This window comes from Cebus imitator, unplaced genomic scaffold (assembly GCF_001604975.1).
Source record: "Cebus imitator isolate Cc_AM_T3 unplaced genomic scaffold, Cebus_imitator-1.0 Scaffold4, whole genome shotgun sequence".
NCBI classification, from domain to species: domain Eukaryota; kingdom Metazoa; phylum Chordata; class Mammalia; order Primates; family Cebidae; genus Cebus; species Cebus imitator.
Window position 1 is genome coordinate 7,675,984 of NW_016107319.1, and position 15,071 is coordinate 7,691,054.

At 35.3% G+C, this 15,071-nt stretch overlaps 1 protein-coding gene across 9 annotated transcripts in view; it reads right to left on the reverse strand.

The window, feature by feature from the left end:
* Positions 1-15,071, reverse strand: part of INPP4B (inositol polyphosphate-4-phosphatase type II B) — an 840,435-nt gene that overhangs the window by 216,697 nt on the left and 608,667 nt on the right. For all 9 annotated transcript variants that reach the window (XM_017532667.1, XM_037740455.1, XM_017532659.2 and 6 more), the window contains one exon: positions 12,115-12,187. In XM_017532667.1, the coding sequence (XP_017388156.1) occupies positions 12,115-12,187 (73 nt within the window). The remainder of the gene's footprint in view (positions 1-12,114; positions 12,188-15,071) is intronic.

Below are 15,071 nucleotides of genomic sequence, written 5' to 3' on the forward strand. Positions count from 1 at the left end.
TTACTCAGGCTGGTCTTGAACTCCTGGGCTCAAGCTATCTGCACACTTCAGCCTCTCAAAGTGCTGAGATTACAGGTGTGAGCCATCACTGCTGGCCTTATTGTTTCCATCCTAATACTCTTCAATGCACTTTGAATTTAAACCTTGGTTGAAATAGATTAAGTAGAAATCAAGGGTGGTTTGATTAATGAACTCTACAGCTCTCCTATAACTATGTGGTATACATCATCCAAGGACTCTCTAGAAATGCTGCTGTTTATAAAGAAAATATTTGGGACAATTTAAAAACCAGGCAGTTTAATCATGCAAAAAATTTCCAGTAATGTTGCTGATTTAACTTTAATGTTATGGGTTCTAATTTTTGAGATGCATAGGTCTCCAAACATTACTACTAAATCGTATGTCTTTATCATTTAATCTCAGTACAGATATAATGGAATCTTCTTTGCAATCTTGTTTGATCCAGCAGTGTTGCTCATTAAACACCTATCATGTCTGAAGCAAGAATATCTCCTATGTATCATAAAATACAATATAATGGAGTGTTATTTTTAAAATGAAGAAATTAGGTCTGACCTTTAAATGCCATGCAAACTCATTACACAAAGAGCAAAAAAAATGTTCTCAACTCAAAATTCTTGCTGGTCTGATGGAAGGGAGATTTTGTTATCCTCACATAAAAGAAAAACATGGTACTCATGTATTGAATATTGAACAATGGGCCACAAAAGATAAATATTTTGTCAACTTTAAAAAAAATGATTCTTCTCTATATCATAAAAACTCTGCTCACATGCATTCCAGCTGTGAAAATAAGCAAACGCCTGTGTAAATGACTTTCATCTCTGGCTCTCCACTGGTGGCAAGTATTTATTCATGCAGGAGATGGCTTGCTGACCATACAATAGGCTTATCCCAATAACAGTAACTGTGTAATACCTACTATATGTTCTTTTTAAAGAGAGCCCTGTGTGTATTCTCATCTTTATTTTTTCACTGCTTTTGCCTTACAATTGCTAAAAATATCATGTGACTGATTGTACCGGAAGAAAAGTAGCTGAGATGTTTTGGACCATATCATTGTATTGTAATGACAATGTGTGTAAAGTTCTAAACTAGTCCAGATCTTGATTGACACATTCCCCTCGAGGTCCACCCCCTGAGATAGAACACAAAGTAAATGGCAGATTTTTCTTTCCTTTGAAACTGCTGCACAACTCAAATTTCTATATTGTTTCCCCCAGACTGTAATAGGGACATTTAACAAGGTAGCATGCCACCTGCTTTTCCATGGATTCAGTAATGGTGAAAGCCAAACTGCTGCAGTTCTGAATTATCCAAAGTAAGGATGCCAAGGAAATGTTCAACAAAGCCAACAGGGATAAAAAAGACTGCTGCTCAAGCAATCTTGGAGCAGAAAAGATAAACCAAAGAGACATCATAGGGATGGCTTTCTCCTTGCTGTTTCTGTAAACAAAGGTATGTTAGGGATATCAGTAGGTTGACTGGTCAAGAAATTTTAGAAATACAGATTCAGGGTCCAGGGATAATAAAAAAGCTCAAACATTTATTTCAGTAGGTTATCTTATATATGTTTCTCCAGAGGAAGTCAATCTGTGATTATATTCACACACTTTCTCGCTTCCAGTACATGATAGAAGTAGCATAATAAAATGAATCCAACTTCATTGGCTTCGGGTCTTACAGATTCATTATTTTACTACACTGCAGATTCTTGTAGAGCATCAATTCATTACAAAGTTTTAATTATGTTGTTTAATTAATTATACAGTTAAATGTACCTACATTGCCTATCTTCCAAAAGCTACATCATACTTTCTAAGGGTAAGTCTGTAATCCAATTAGCTACTGACACAGCCTCATTTGTATTTGAAGATACCTTAGACTTAAATACATAATAAATGAAAGCTGGCTTTTTAAAAGACTGGATGAGCACTGAGAAACTTCAACAGAAATAACAAAGACACTGTCCTTAGCATGGCTTCAGAAAAATGAGGGTAAGAAAAACATAAGAGGAGCTCAGAATACACAGCAAACAGATATCCTGAATCCAGCCAAACTTGCAAGTTCTTGGCCAAAAATAAGAAAAACTCTTACAGATGTCATACTAAAACACAAATGCGTTATTTGTCTGCAGTTGGTGACAACTGGTGAATTTCATCTGCAGAATTTGGATTTAGATATTGGGTGGTTAGAAAAATGGTTGGCCTTAGCTCTGTTCATTCTGTTTCAGTTAGTGAAGGATACAACTTGTAAAGCTAGAAGATAGCTCCTATTTCATGCTCAGAAACCCGGGACAACTCGTAATCCATTGCACTCATCATATTGTTTCTTGTCAATATGCCTCTGGTCAAGGCATTCCATGAACCTCACAGGAACCCCCAGCTTTCCTAACCACATGTAATCATCCTATCAACTCTGCTCAGCTGTCACCTCCTCTAGGAATCCTTCTTCAACCTCTACTATCACCCTCCCTGTATAGGTGTCTCTTCTTTTTACTTCACACCTCCATCTGTATCAAGGTTCTTACCAATTGTACTACAGTAGCCTGTTTAGTGGTCCATGTTTCCCATAGGAATATGAGCTGTGGGGGGCGGGGGGAGGGTAGTGGTGGAGAGGGCTATGTGGTTTTTCTTGTTCTCTTTTTTCCTGCTGCACTTAGTATAATGCCAAGCCAATAGAAACATTTCACACAAATGAGCCTTAGATCTTGCGACTCAGATGTATTCCATCATTATTCTCCCCGTGAAGAGAACAGGAGGGATAAAAGCAAGAGGGAAGAGCATAATTAAAAGCCCCCCTGCAAGAGGGAGCACAGGCATCAGAATCAGGGAAAAGATTAACCATAATTGAAAGACCTCTTCATGTTCTTCCATAAAATGTTAACTTTTTGACGATTACCACTTTCTTGCCTGTTTTACTTTTCTTCTAGTTTACCTAAGTGAGGAAGAGGAGGAGATAAACAAACTTACAAAGATAGCTGAAACATTTAAAGGTGTCTAAGAGATGGTTCTATTCATTATTAGATAGCGAAGTTTACTCTTCCATTGGAAGCTACTTAACATCTTAAGTTAAATCCTGTGTTAGCACACAGTAATGAAAACATATGGAAATTTCAAAAGAGCAAAGCGTGTGGATTACATCACATTTGCTAAAACAGCAAAGGGCAAATAAATCTAGACAGGAAGTGAAAAGGATCAAGGGACAATATCATGAGTCAAGATGGCCCCAGATTTTACATACTAAAGAGATGTAAACACTGAGGCAAAATTCATTTAAATCATATGGAGAAAATATATTTTTGTTATTATAAAATGAATACCATCTGACATTCAACAAGGTAGTGATTTTTTTACCACATGAATGAAAAGAAAAACGAGAAAAACTTGGCATTTGCTTTTGGCTGGAATTCATCAGGACTCAAAATGACTAAAGGAGGAACTAGTTTTGACAATGTCTTAAAATATCCTCAATCACGCATTGCTTTAGATGAGGGTGGTAATGAGGAGAAAGTTATCTCAATATTTAGCTCAATTGTGTGGTATTGTGAAAGTCAATTAAAATCAATGGTGCTACATGAGGCAGAACAAAATTTATTATTATTATTTTAAGTTCTGGGACACATGTGCAGAACGTGCAGGTTTGTCACATAGCTAAACTCATGCCATGGTGGTTTGCTGCACCCACCAACTCATCATCTACATTAGGTATTTCTCCTAATGCTATCCATTCCCTAACCCCGCACCCCTCGACAGACCCCAGGGTATGATATTCCCCTCCCTGCGTTCATGTGTTCTCATTGTTCAACTCCCACTTATGAGTCAGAACACGTGGTATTTGGTTTTCTGTTCCTGTGTTAGTTTACTGAGAATGATGGTTTCCAGCTTCATCCATGTCCCTGCAAATGAAATGAACTCATCCTTTTTATGGCTCCATAGTATTCCATGGGGTATATATACCACATCCACATTTTCTTCAACCAGTCTATCATTGATGAGTATTTGGGTTGGTTCCAAGTTTTTGCTATTGTGAACGGTGCTGCAGTAAACATAAGGGTGCATGTGTCTTTACAGTAGAATGATGTATAATCCTTTGGGTATATACCCAGTAATGGGATTGCTGGGGTCAAATGGTATTTTTGGTTCTAGGTCCTTGAGGAATCGCCACACTGTCTTCCACAGTGACTAATTTACGCTACCACCAACAGTGTAAAAGCATTCGTATTTCTCCACATCGACTCTAGCATCTGTTGTCTCCTGAATTTTTAATGATTGCCATTCTAACTGGCATGAGATGGTATCTCACTGTGGTTTTGATTTGCATTTCTCTAATGACCAGTGATGATGAGCCTTTTTTCATATGTTTGTTGGTTACATAAATGTCTTCTTTTGAGAAGTATCCGTTCATATCCTTCACCTACTTTTTGATGGGGTTGTCTGGTTATTTATTTTTTCTAAATTTGTTTAAGTACTTTGTAGATTCTGGCTATTAGCCATTTGTCAGATGGATAGATTGCAAAAATTTTCTCCCATTCTGTAGGTTGCCTGTTAACTCTGATGATAGTTTCTTTTGTTGTGCAGAAGCTCTTTAGTTTAATTAGACATCATTTGTCAATTTTGGCTTTTGTTGCCACTGCTTTGGATGTTTTAGTCATGAAGTCTTTGCCCATGCTTATGTCCTGAATCATATTGCCTAGGTTTTCTTCTAGGGTTTTTATGGTTTTATGTCTTACATTGAAGTCTTTAATCCATCTTGAATTAATTTTTGTATAAGGTGTAAGGAAGGGGTTCAGTTTCAGTTTTCTGTATATGGCTACCCAGTTTTTCCAACACCATTTATTAAGTAGATAATTCTTTCTCCATTGCCTGTTTTTGTCAGGTCTGTCAAAGATCAGATGGTTTTAGATGTGTAGTGTTCTTTCTGAGGCCTCTGTTCTGTTCCATTGGTCTATACCTCTGTTTTGGTATCAGTACCAGGCTGTTTTGATTACTGTAGCCTTGTAATGTAGTTTGAAGTCAGGTAGCATGATGCCTCCAGCTTTGCTCTTTTTGCTTAGGATTGTCTTATCTATATGGGCTCTTTTTGGTTCCATATGAAATTTAAAGTAGTTTTTTTTTCTAATTCTCTGAAGAAAGTCAATGGTAGCTTGATGGAGATAGCATTGAATCTACAAATTACTTTGGGCAGTATGACCATTTTTATATTGATTCTTCCTATCCATGAACATGGAATGTTTTTCCATTTGTTTGTGTCCTCTTTTATTTCCTTGAGAAGTGGTTTGTTATCTTTGAAGAGGTCCTTCACACCCCTTGTAAGTTCTATTCATAGGTATTTAATTCTTTTTGTAACAATTGTGAATAGGAGTTCACTCATGATTTCACTCTCTGTTTGTCTATTATCGGTGTATAGTAAAATACAAAAACAGAGCAAGACTAAAAAAAAAAAAAAAAAAGAAAGGAAGAAATTCTTGTGATTTTTTGCACATTGATTTTGTATCCTGAGACTTTTCTGAAGTTGTATGTCGGTTGAAGAAGATTTTGGGCTGAGATATTAGGGTTTTTTTAAATACACAATCATGTCATCTGCAATCAGAGACAATTTAACTTCCTCTTTTCCTATTTTAATACACTTTATTTCCTTTTCTTGCTGATTGTCCTGGCCAGAACTTCCAATAGTATGGTGAATAGGAGTGGTCAGAGAGAACATCCTTGTCTTGTGCCAGTTTTCAAAGGGAATTCTTTCAGCTTTTGCCCATTCAGTATGACATTGGCTGTGGGTTTGTCATAAATAGCTCTTATTATTTTGAGATACATACCATCATTACCTGGTTTATTGAGAATTTTTAGCATGAAGGGGTGTTGAATTTTATCGAAGGCCTTTTCTGCATCTATTGAGATAATCATGTGGTTTTTGTCATTGGTTCAGTTTATGCATTGAATTACGCTTATTGATTTTCATATGTTGAATCAGACTTGCTTCCCAGGAAAGAAGCTGACTTGACCATGGTGGGTAAACTTTTTGATGTGCTGCTGGATTCAGTTTGCCAATATGTTATTGAGGATTTTTGCATTGATTTTCATCAGGCATATTGTCCTGAAATTTTCCTTTTTTGTTGTGCCTCTGCCTTGTTCTGGTATCAGGATGATGCTGGCCTCATAAAATGAGTTAGGGAGGAGTCCCTCTTTTTTCATTGTTTGAAATAGTTTCAGAAGGAATGATACAGCTCCTCTTTGTACCTCTGGTAGAATTTAGTTGTGAATCTGTCTGATCCTGGGCTTTTTTTGGTTGGTAGGCTATTAATTACTGCCTTAATGTTAGAACCTGTTGTTGGTCTATTCAGGGATTTGACTTCTTCCTGGTTTAGTCCTGGGAGGGTGTATGTGTCCAGGAATTTAACCATTTATTGTAGATTTTTTAGTTTATTTGAGTAGAGGTGTTTATAGTATTCTCTGATGGTAGTTTGTATTTCTGAGGGATGAATGGTGATCTCCCCTTTATCATTTTTTGCTTCTTCTCTCTTCTTCTTTATTAGTCTGGCTAGTGATCTATTTTGTTAATCTTTTCAAAAAAACAGCTTCTAGATTCATTGATTTTTTTGAAGGGTTCTTCATGTCTCTATCTCCTTCAGTATGAGGCAGAACAAAATTTTCAACGAGAATTTTTCAGTAATATTTAAGAAAAGTAATAAATTGTTTTATTCCAAACCTATATAATTTAATTCAAACATCTTTCTCACAAGAAGAAAAATAATGCAGTTTTCTGTTATCTGAAGTATAAATTCAGATAAGATTCATTATTTATTTGCCATTTAACAAGCATAATTATATTGTGGTATGGTAGAGCCTTAGTGTGCTCTGGAAGGAAGGAAGGCACCACCTCTCCTACCCCTGCCCTCCAGCCTCCTGTGCTCCCATCTGCTCTAGACACCTTCCACTTCCATGACACGTTACATTGTACATCACCAGAATGATGCCTCACTGACTTCTGACCACCCCCATCCCAAGATCAGGTTAGCTCTTGGCATTTTTCCCTTTAAGAGGGTACCAGTGAATGGATTGCATCTACATCCAGACTCAGATCTGTCCATGTATGAAGCCTTTTCCCCATGATATTTAAAAAAGAAAAGCACTCTTTCCTCTCCCTCCTTTCCCTCTCTCTGTTTTTATCCCTCTGTCTCTTTCTCTCCATCTCTGTCTCTCTGTCTGTGTTTCTCTCTTTCATTGCATGTGTGTGTGTGTGTTTAGGCTTAGGAGTCACCATTATTTAAAGGGCCATGTGGGAAAATCAGCTCTCTTGCTTAGTTCTCTTGAAATCTCAGGGGCACATTCAGCAGGGCTGGAAATTTTTATTCCTTATAATGAATTTTTTTAACCAATAAATATTAACCAAGTTCTAACTGATTGGAGTTTTGTAGATCAATGGGTGAGGGTGCATGCTAAATAATGAGGAATTCAATTTATAATGTTTAAGTGTCCAGTGCATATTAACATAAAATGATATATGCTGCAAAAAAAAAAAAAAAGCAATGTTCCTCCTTCCTAAGTAGCTTACAATCTAGTATCTTCTTCAAAGCAACAAAAGTAGATGGTTTAACCCTATTTGAGGAAAAAGAATCAAAGCTGTGAAGCAAGAAGTATAAATACCAGTAAGTTATCCACATAGGAGGATAAACTGTACATATTTATGACTAATGGCAGCAGTCTCCTCATCTTTGTTTAGATTCCAACTCATACAGTCATGGAAATTATTGCTGTTAGATATATAAAAATATTGCATCAGATCTAATGCGTGCTGATTGGGGGAAACTCATTCTAAATGGGACCATAATACGAAACTTTGTGACAGGGTCTATAAGTTTCTCAGATTTGGCATGGTAATATGAGGGTCTATGGCCTGAAGTACTCTATAGAATTATATAATAATTTTACCAAAAAAGAGAGAATTAAGAAATTAACAGAGAATTGTCTTTATGACATTTTTTAATGTTTTATCGCTGGTCAGACTTTTTAACTGTAAATAATAAACCGAGAAAGAAAACTGTAAATGACAAATGTTCCTCCACATAGAACTCATGAAAACGAACACTTTTGTGAAGTGGTTCTAAGAAGAAGGAGAACATGGCAAAGGCTTACCTATGCTACATCAACTTCAAACACTGAAGAGCCAAAAAGGAAGTCAAAAATTGTTTAGGTTAATTTGGTCATTTAAAAATAACTGAAAGGCAAAAAAAGCTGAACTGTCTTTCAGGATCAAGCTGCTGGTTGAAAATCTAGGTTTTAAAACAGTTCTTCTGTCAGCCCATCCTGTGTTCCTGTATTAATACTAGCAGAGCCCTTTTATCATTGTTGTGCTGCAGACAAGGTGCCTTAGTTAGTGTGACTCAGGCACCAAACTCCATGACTATATGAAAGATCTTACCATCTCCACTTCTATATAGTCAAAATTCACTTCCCCTAGTCCCCTTTCCACCCCATCTCCACTAGCAAATACTTTAAAGCTTTCTTAGTACTATTTTGCTTAAATAAGAAAATCATTAGAGATAAGTCTACTCTTTAACAACTTAATTTTATAAGTTATGTAATTAGAAAGTCAAATCAAGAACTTTACAAGTCTAATACAAACTGTGTCTTCTAGTGTGCCTTGTTTGTTTTCCCATGTAACTCAGGTACTTATATATCTTTGTTATGGAATTGTAAATTCTACCCCATCGCTTCCTTTTTTTTCTCTTCTTCTACCCTGAATTCCCCAGATTCCCACCATACACATTCAACCTGCAAGGGTATGGAAGGGGTCTAGAGGAAAGTGTTTTTCTTCTTAGTTTTACTACGAGAAGTGAATTTCCTGATTTATACCAAAATCTCTAGAGATGTAAATAGAATAGTGAAGAACTGATATGAGATATGGTATTCTCTCCCACTCAGTAAATAGTTCATAACTCACTGGAGACTGAAAAGCTCCATTTAAGACATTAATACAAAGACTTGAGAAGAACGTCAATAGCTCACTTTGCCTACAGATTAAAGAAATAGCACATGGGTATAGAATGGATTAATTCCAAAGTTGCTGAGTTTAGATAAATAAATAAATAGAACAAAAGATAAAAGTACACAGGCCAAAGTCACACATATACATATTCTATATCTGCACAATGCACCTTTATATTTTGAACAGAAACACTTTATGAATAGCACTTAGTTGTATTTTTATAAGGTTTTAAAAAATCTAGTCTTTAAACATTTGACTTTAATTTAGTCTGATCTTTCTCTAATATAAGATGATTACAAGAAAAATATCTGTTGCAAATATCCTAGGTTCAGAGTGGTCCTCCAGAGGTTTACTGGACTAAAGACATTTAGAAGTATCTTTAGAACTAAGTGGGCTGTCACCACCAAACTGTCACCTCCATGAAAGGAGAAAAGCCATAATCAATCATCTTTCACTGTACAACATATATTTAAAATGCAGAATGCAGACGCTCCCATAAATTTCATGTCAGTAGTTTTTGTCATATTACAATTTATATGTAACAAACAAATACCCTGGTAGTCTGGAATAATTAATATGGCTTCCAAGACTTGTGCCTTACAGGGTTTATGGCACAGCTATGGAGAAGTAAAGATCTATTTTTCAGTATGATCTCTCTTCTCTTTTTCCTTAAGTAATATGTTCGCTTGATTTTAAAGTAATGTTTCTCTTTCTCCTTGAAATTTGTACTTAATAAGTAACACAAAATGGCACTTCCTTTTTGTGTATAAAAAGTTATAATGTTCACATAAGTCAATCCTTAAACTTTGTCTTATAAATATAGTATAGATGATTTTGGTGATAACCTGAGTCAAGCTGTATTTAACACGAACTTAATATCCCACTCAAATTTATTTTTAAAAATTGGCATTTAGTGAATCAAATATATTATAGTTTATGAACACAGTAAAGTAAAGAACTAAAGGTTTAGTTCAGGTTGAAAACAAATGTGAGGAGGTCCCTTTGATAATACATTAAATATTTTAAAAGCACTAACAACTCAGGTGCTTTTATAATGTATGGTTGATTTATTAAAAGCTGTCTGGGTAGACCCTTCAAAACACTATTTAGCACATACTGCGTAATATTATATCTTTCATAAAAACAAAAAATAATCCCATTTCATTTGATCATAGTTTGAGAAGCACCTGTGCCTCTTTGGTTTAATTCTTCATTCTGTGTCAGTGGACTTGATATTTTGAAACATAATTCTCAATTAAATTGTATTTTATTTATCTGTGTGTATAAACAGAGCCAAAGGGATGTCTCTCCTTCTCCTTTCCCTATTATTGACTGCCTCTTGCAAGAGAAAACTGCTAATAATTTAGAAGTTATGAATTTGTAAGCCTTTGAATTTCTGTATTATTCATTAATCTGATTATCATGCTATGTATGTCACTGCTTAAATGTACAACATGGCAGGGCTAGAAAAAAAGAGTAAGGTATTTTACTTTAACACCAATTTGTCGATTAATGCCTTCTTAGTAAAACCACAGCCTATTACTTATGAGCAAAGGCTGTGGAATCGAAGTGGATTTAAATTCTGGACCCATTGTTTACTGCATAGGTGACCTTGAAGACTTCCTCATTTGTGAAATAGGACAATGATAGTACCTTCCTCATAGCGCATGTCGCAGGATTATCTAAGACAAGGCATATAAGGCACTAACATATTGCCTGTCACTATAGCAGTCATCATTTACTAATGGTCATTTAATTTACATTATCATTTAAACATCAGTTCTATAGTTTTACATATTCATATTACCACACGTTTTAACTGTACGATATGTCTCAATTTTATTCATAAATACACTTAATATATAGTTTGATACATATTACCGTAATACAGTACACATATATATACCCAAGAATGCACAAATGTGATTATGAAGTTTTCCTACTGAATCCATATATCTATTGTTTTAACAACTTTATGAGTAGTTATATATTTAGGAAGTCAAACTAAACAAGAGCTTCACACTGTCTTCTAGTGTTTCTTGTTTTGGATAACACATGATCCAATAGCTAAAAGAAATTTACAGTCATGTGCAGTTTAACAAGGGGATATGTTCTGAGAAGTTAGTCACCAGGCAATTTCGTCACTGTGCAAACATCATAGAGTGCACTTACACAACCTAGATGGTGGAGCCTACTACACACCTAGGCTACATGGTGTCACCTATTGCTCCTAGGCTACAACCTGTATAGTATGTGACTGTGCTGAAAACTGTCAGTAACATGGCACAACCATATTTATGTACCTAAACGTATCTAAACATAGGAAAAGTACAGTAAAAACATGGTATAAAAGATTAAAAATGGTACACTCATATAGGGCACTAATCATGAATGAAGCCTACAGGGCTGGAAGTTGCTCTAGATGACTCAGTGAGTGAATGGCGGATGAATGTAAAGGCCTAGGACATTACTGTACACCACGGTAGACTTTATAAACAGTGTACACATAGGTTACATGACATTTTATAAATCTTTTTCAATAATAAATTAATCTAGAGTTAATGTAATTTTTTTATTTTATGAACTTTTAAATTTTCTTAACTTTTTGATATTTTTATAACAACATAGCTGAAAACACAAATATATTGTACAGCTATACAAAAATAATTTTTCCTTATTCTATAACTTTTTGTTATTTATTATCTATTTATTTATTACTTTTTTAACTTTTTGTTAAAAGCTAAGACAAAAACACCCACTTTAGCCTAGACCTATACAGAGTCAGGATCATCAGGATGTCACTAGGCAACAGGAACATTTTAGCTGCATCACAATCTTATAAGATCACTGTCATATAGGCAGTTGTCATTGGCCAAAAGACTTTATACAGCACATGGCCATACTCGTTTTGCCATATAGCTAGCACATTTATCTTTCCTGTGGAATTGTACAATCTTCCCCCATTATGCTGGACCCTCATGATTTCCCAGTGTATTTACTAAGCTTCACAAACTACTGTAAAAATGCTGATTCAGTGTTGACTTTTTATAAAATTAAAATTCATTTTCACATGAAATTAACATAAGTACTTAAAACTGAGTTACATACCTGAATTCAAAAAAGGCAGGTTCTCTTTTCCGCTCACACTTTCTGGGGCTGTATATTCACATACCAGGGCACACTAGGAATAAAATGTAAAAAACAAAATTGGAAAATAATTAAAACAAGAAATGATATTCTTTTATTTTCTTTGCAAAACATGAGGCTATGTACATGGTCTCAAAAGTTTTGAATACTTTTATAAAACTATTTCTAGCCTTATCTTTACTATGAAGAGTGTTTAACTTGTGATTTACTAAATGTATATATAATATGCTTATACAGTGATAGAGGCTACTCAGGAAAGAAATAAAAAAGAGAAAAAGGATTATCTCCAACACGCTAGAGATATGTTCCCCTAGCACAGTAAATCATATTTGACAAGCTGAATCATTTTGTATTTCTTTCAGCAGAGCTAATTTCAGATCAATAGAAAGCAAATTATTTTCAAGAGTTTAAGTAATTGCAACTTTAAATAAAAGACAAAATATGTTAAAGCCACTAGTTACATAAAGCAAAAGAATATTTGGTCTCCAGAAAAACAATGCAAACACTTGCTCAAGAAGTATGAGGACCATTTATAAATAAGCTGATCTCTGGAATCCATAATGAATTGATTCAGCTCCTGACCTTTACAGTACTGTCAATCTCTCAACAGAAAGAGAGAAGAGACATAGACATGTTCCTAGTGAATGAACCATGATGAGAGAGAATGTCCCAGACAATTTCTCACTAAATGTGATACTCTTCCTCAGTGTCTTATGAAACTGTAATGAAAAGAGGAAACAGAATTCTTTTGGTCCCAGGAATTGGACAAGATCTTTCTTCACATAGGCAGATTCTAGCATTTGTGTCTTCAAGTGAGTTCCCTTTTTTCTCTAGAAAAAATAGAGGGGTGGGGGTGGTGCCAGGGAAAAGAGGAGAATGAATTTTCAGAGCAAATATACTAGATATAAACGCGTAAATGCAAAGAAAACAAAGCAAACATACACACAAAAATTGCAGAAAGTTATTTTGGTGAAAGGTCTAAGGGAACCAGCCAACCTTCTGTAAGTTTTGCATGGCTCTGCTCAAGGGTCTCTGAGGGGTCAGACCAGCTTCTCCAAGGTTGTATCAGCCTTGGTTGAGCTATTTCCCAACTGTTCTGTCTCCCTCCACCTCTTCTTCCCCAGGCACTGGTCCCCTTTAAGAATCATGAGGCCGGGCGCGGTGGCTCAAGCCTGTAATCCCAGCACTTTGGGAGGCCGAGGTGGGTGGATCACGAGGTCAAGAGATCGAGACCATCCTGGTCAACATGGTGAAACCCCGTCTCTACTAAAAATACAAAAAATTAGCTGGGCATGGTGGTGCGTGCCTGTAATCCCAGCTACTCAGGAGGCTGAGGCAGGAGAATTGCCTGAACCCAGGAGGCGGAGGTTGCGGTGAGCCAAGATCGCGCCATTGCACTCTAGCCTGGGTAACAAGAGTGAAACTCCGTCTCAAAAAAAAAAAAAAAAGAATCATGAACACTGAGGTCACTTTTAACAATGGAATGTATACGTTCCTCAAACACTTTGAGGAAGAAGACAATTCAAAACGCTCATCTAAATGTTACTTTCTATTTTCTTATAGTCTACTGCTTATTCCACAGTCACACCATGCATCCCATTACTCAGGAAATTTCTTGATGGGGAGCAAAAGTGCTTTCATAATTTCTTTTCTGAGGTCCTAGTTGACTGAAAGAATACATGACTGAAAATAACTCTTAAAATTTGATGTTCTCTAAATCACATTTCTGACCATCCAGAAGTCAGAGGTGCACTTTTTTAATCCACAGCTAGTTTGGAAATGCACTTCCTAAATGCCTAGAATGATGCTCAATGATACTAGAAATATAAAAAAAAATGTAATTTATCCTATTTTTAACATTTCCTCTAATTCCTTTAGCTTATATATGGCTGTTAAAATAATTTTTCATAAATATTATATTCATTGTATGAGTGTTCTACTCTATAATGAATAATAACTACTTACTGTCCAGTCAAATCCAATATTCTCAGGCTAGTCTGCAGATCCTTTCATAATTTGCTCCTGACACCCTTCCACATAATAAGCAGGTATTATATATGCCTATGATCCATCCTTCTTTCCAAAAGAGGATCATCATCTACAATATAACTTACAGAAATGGTTCAGATTGAATACATTTAGTGAAAACATTCATAATTCATAAAAATCAGGCTATTATGCTGAGACATTGCTTTCCTATATGGAAGGATCCCTACCTCCTTATAATCAAAGACAACTTTATCTCTTAACAGAAGGTCTGTATCATTTTACTAAATCAGTACACAGAAATATGGCTTTCATACACTCAACTCTTCCATCCAATTTAGAAGGCAGATATTTAGGACAATTTCAACCTAATTGCATTCTTATTTTGCAATTTTATTGTAGTTTAAAAGTTTACTTACTATTCAGAATATTTTCCAGTTTTAAAATCATGGTATATAAACAGAAAATACTCAAACAGGTATTAAGTTAATTAATATATTCATATTTAGAATCAGTATTTTCTTCAATTTTGGTAACATGAATTGTATACATAGACTGATGAAGTGACATGTGTTGGCAGAAGAGAGAGAAGGAAAAAATCAGGGAGATTTTTAAGTCATTACTGTAAACAACCAGGTGACAGACAACATTGGTAGCAGTGAAGGGGCCAAAAGTTGTTAAATTCTGGTTTCATTTAGAAAATGCAGTCAACAGGATTTGCTGACATATTAACCGGGAGTTTATGAGAGGAAGAAAGGAATCAAAGCTGACTCCCCAAAAAAGAAAAAATGTTTTAGATACCTAATGCAACATTAATCTACTATATTAGTTTTGAAAAAAGACAATTTTAGTATTTATTTCATAATTTTTCTCTCAACTACTATGTGATTTTAATGTTTTATCATCTACTGCTATGTGTGCATATATTGAAG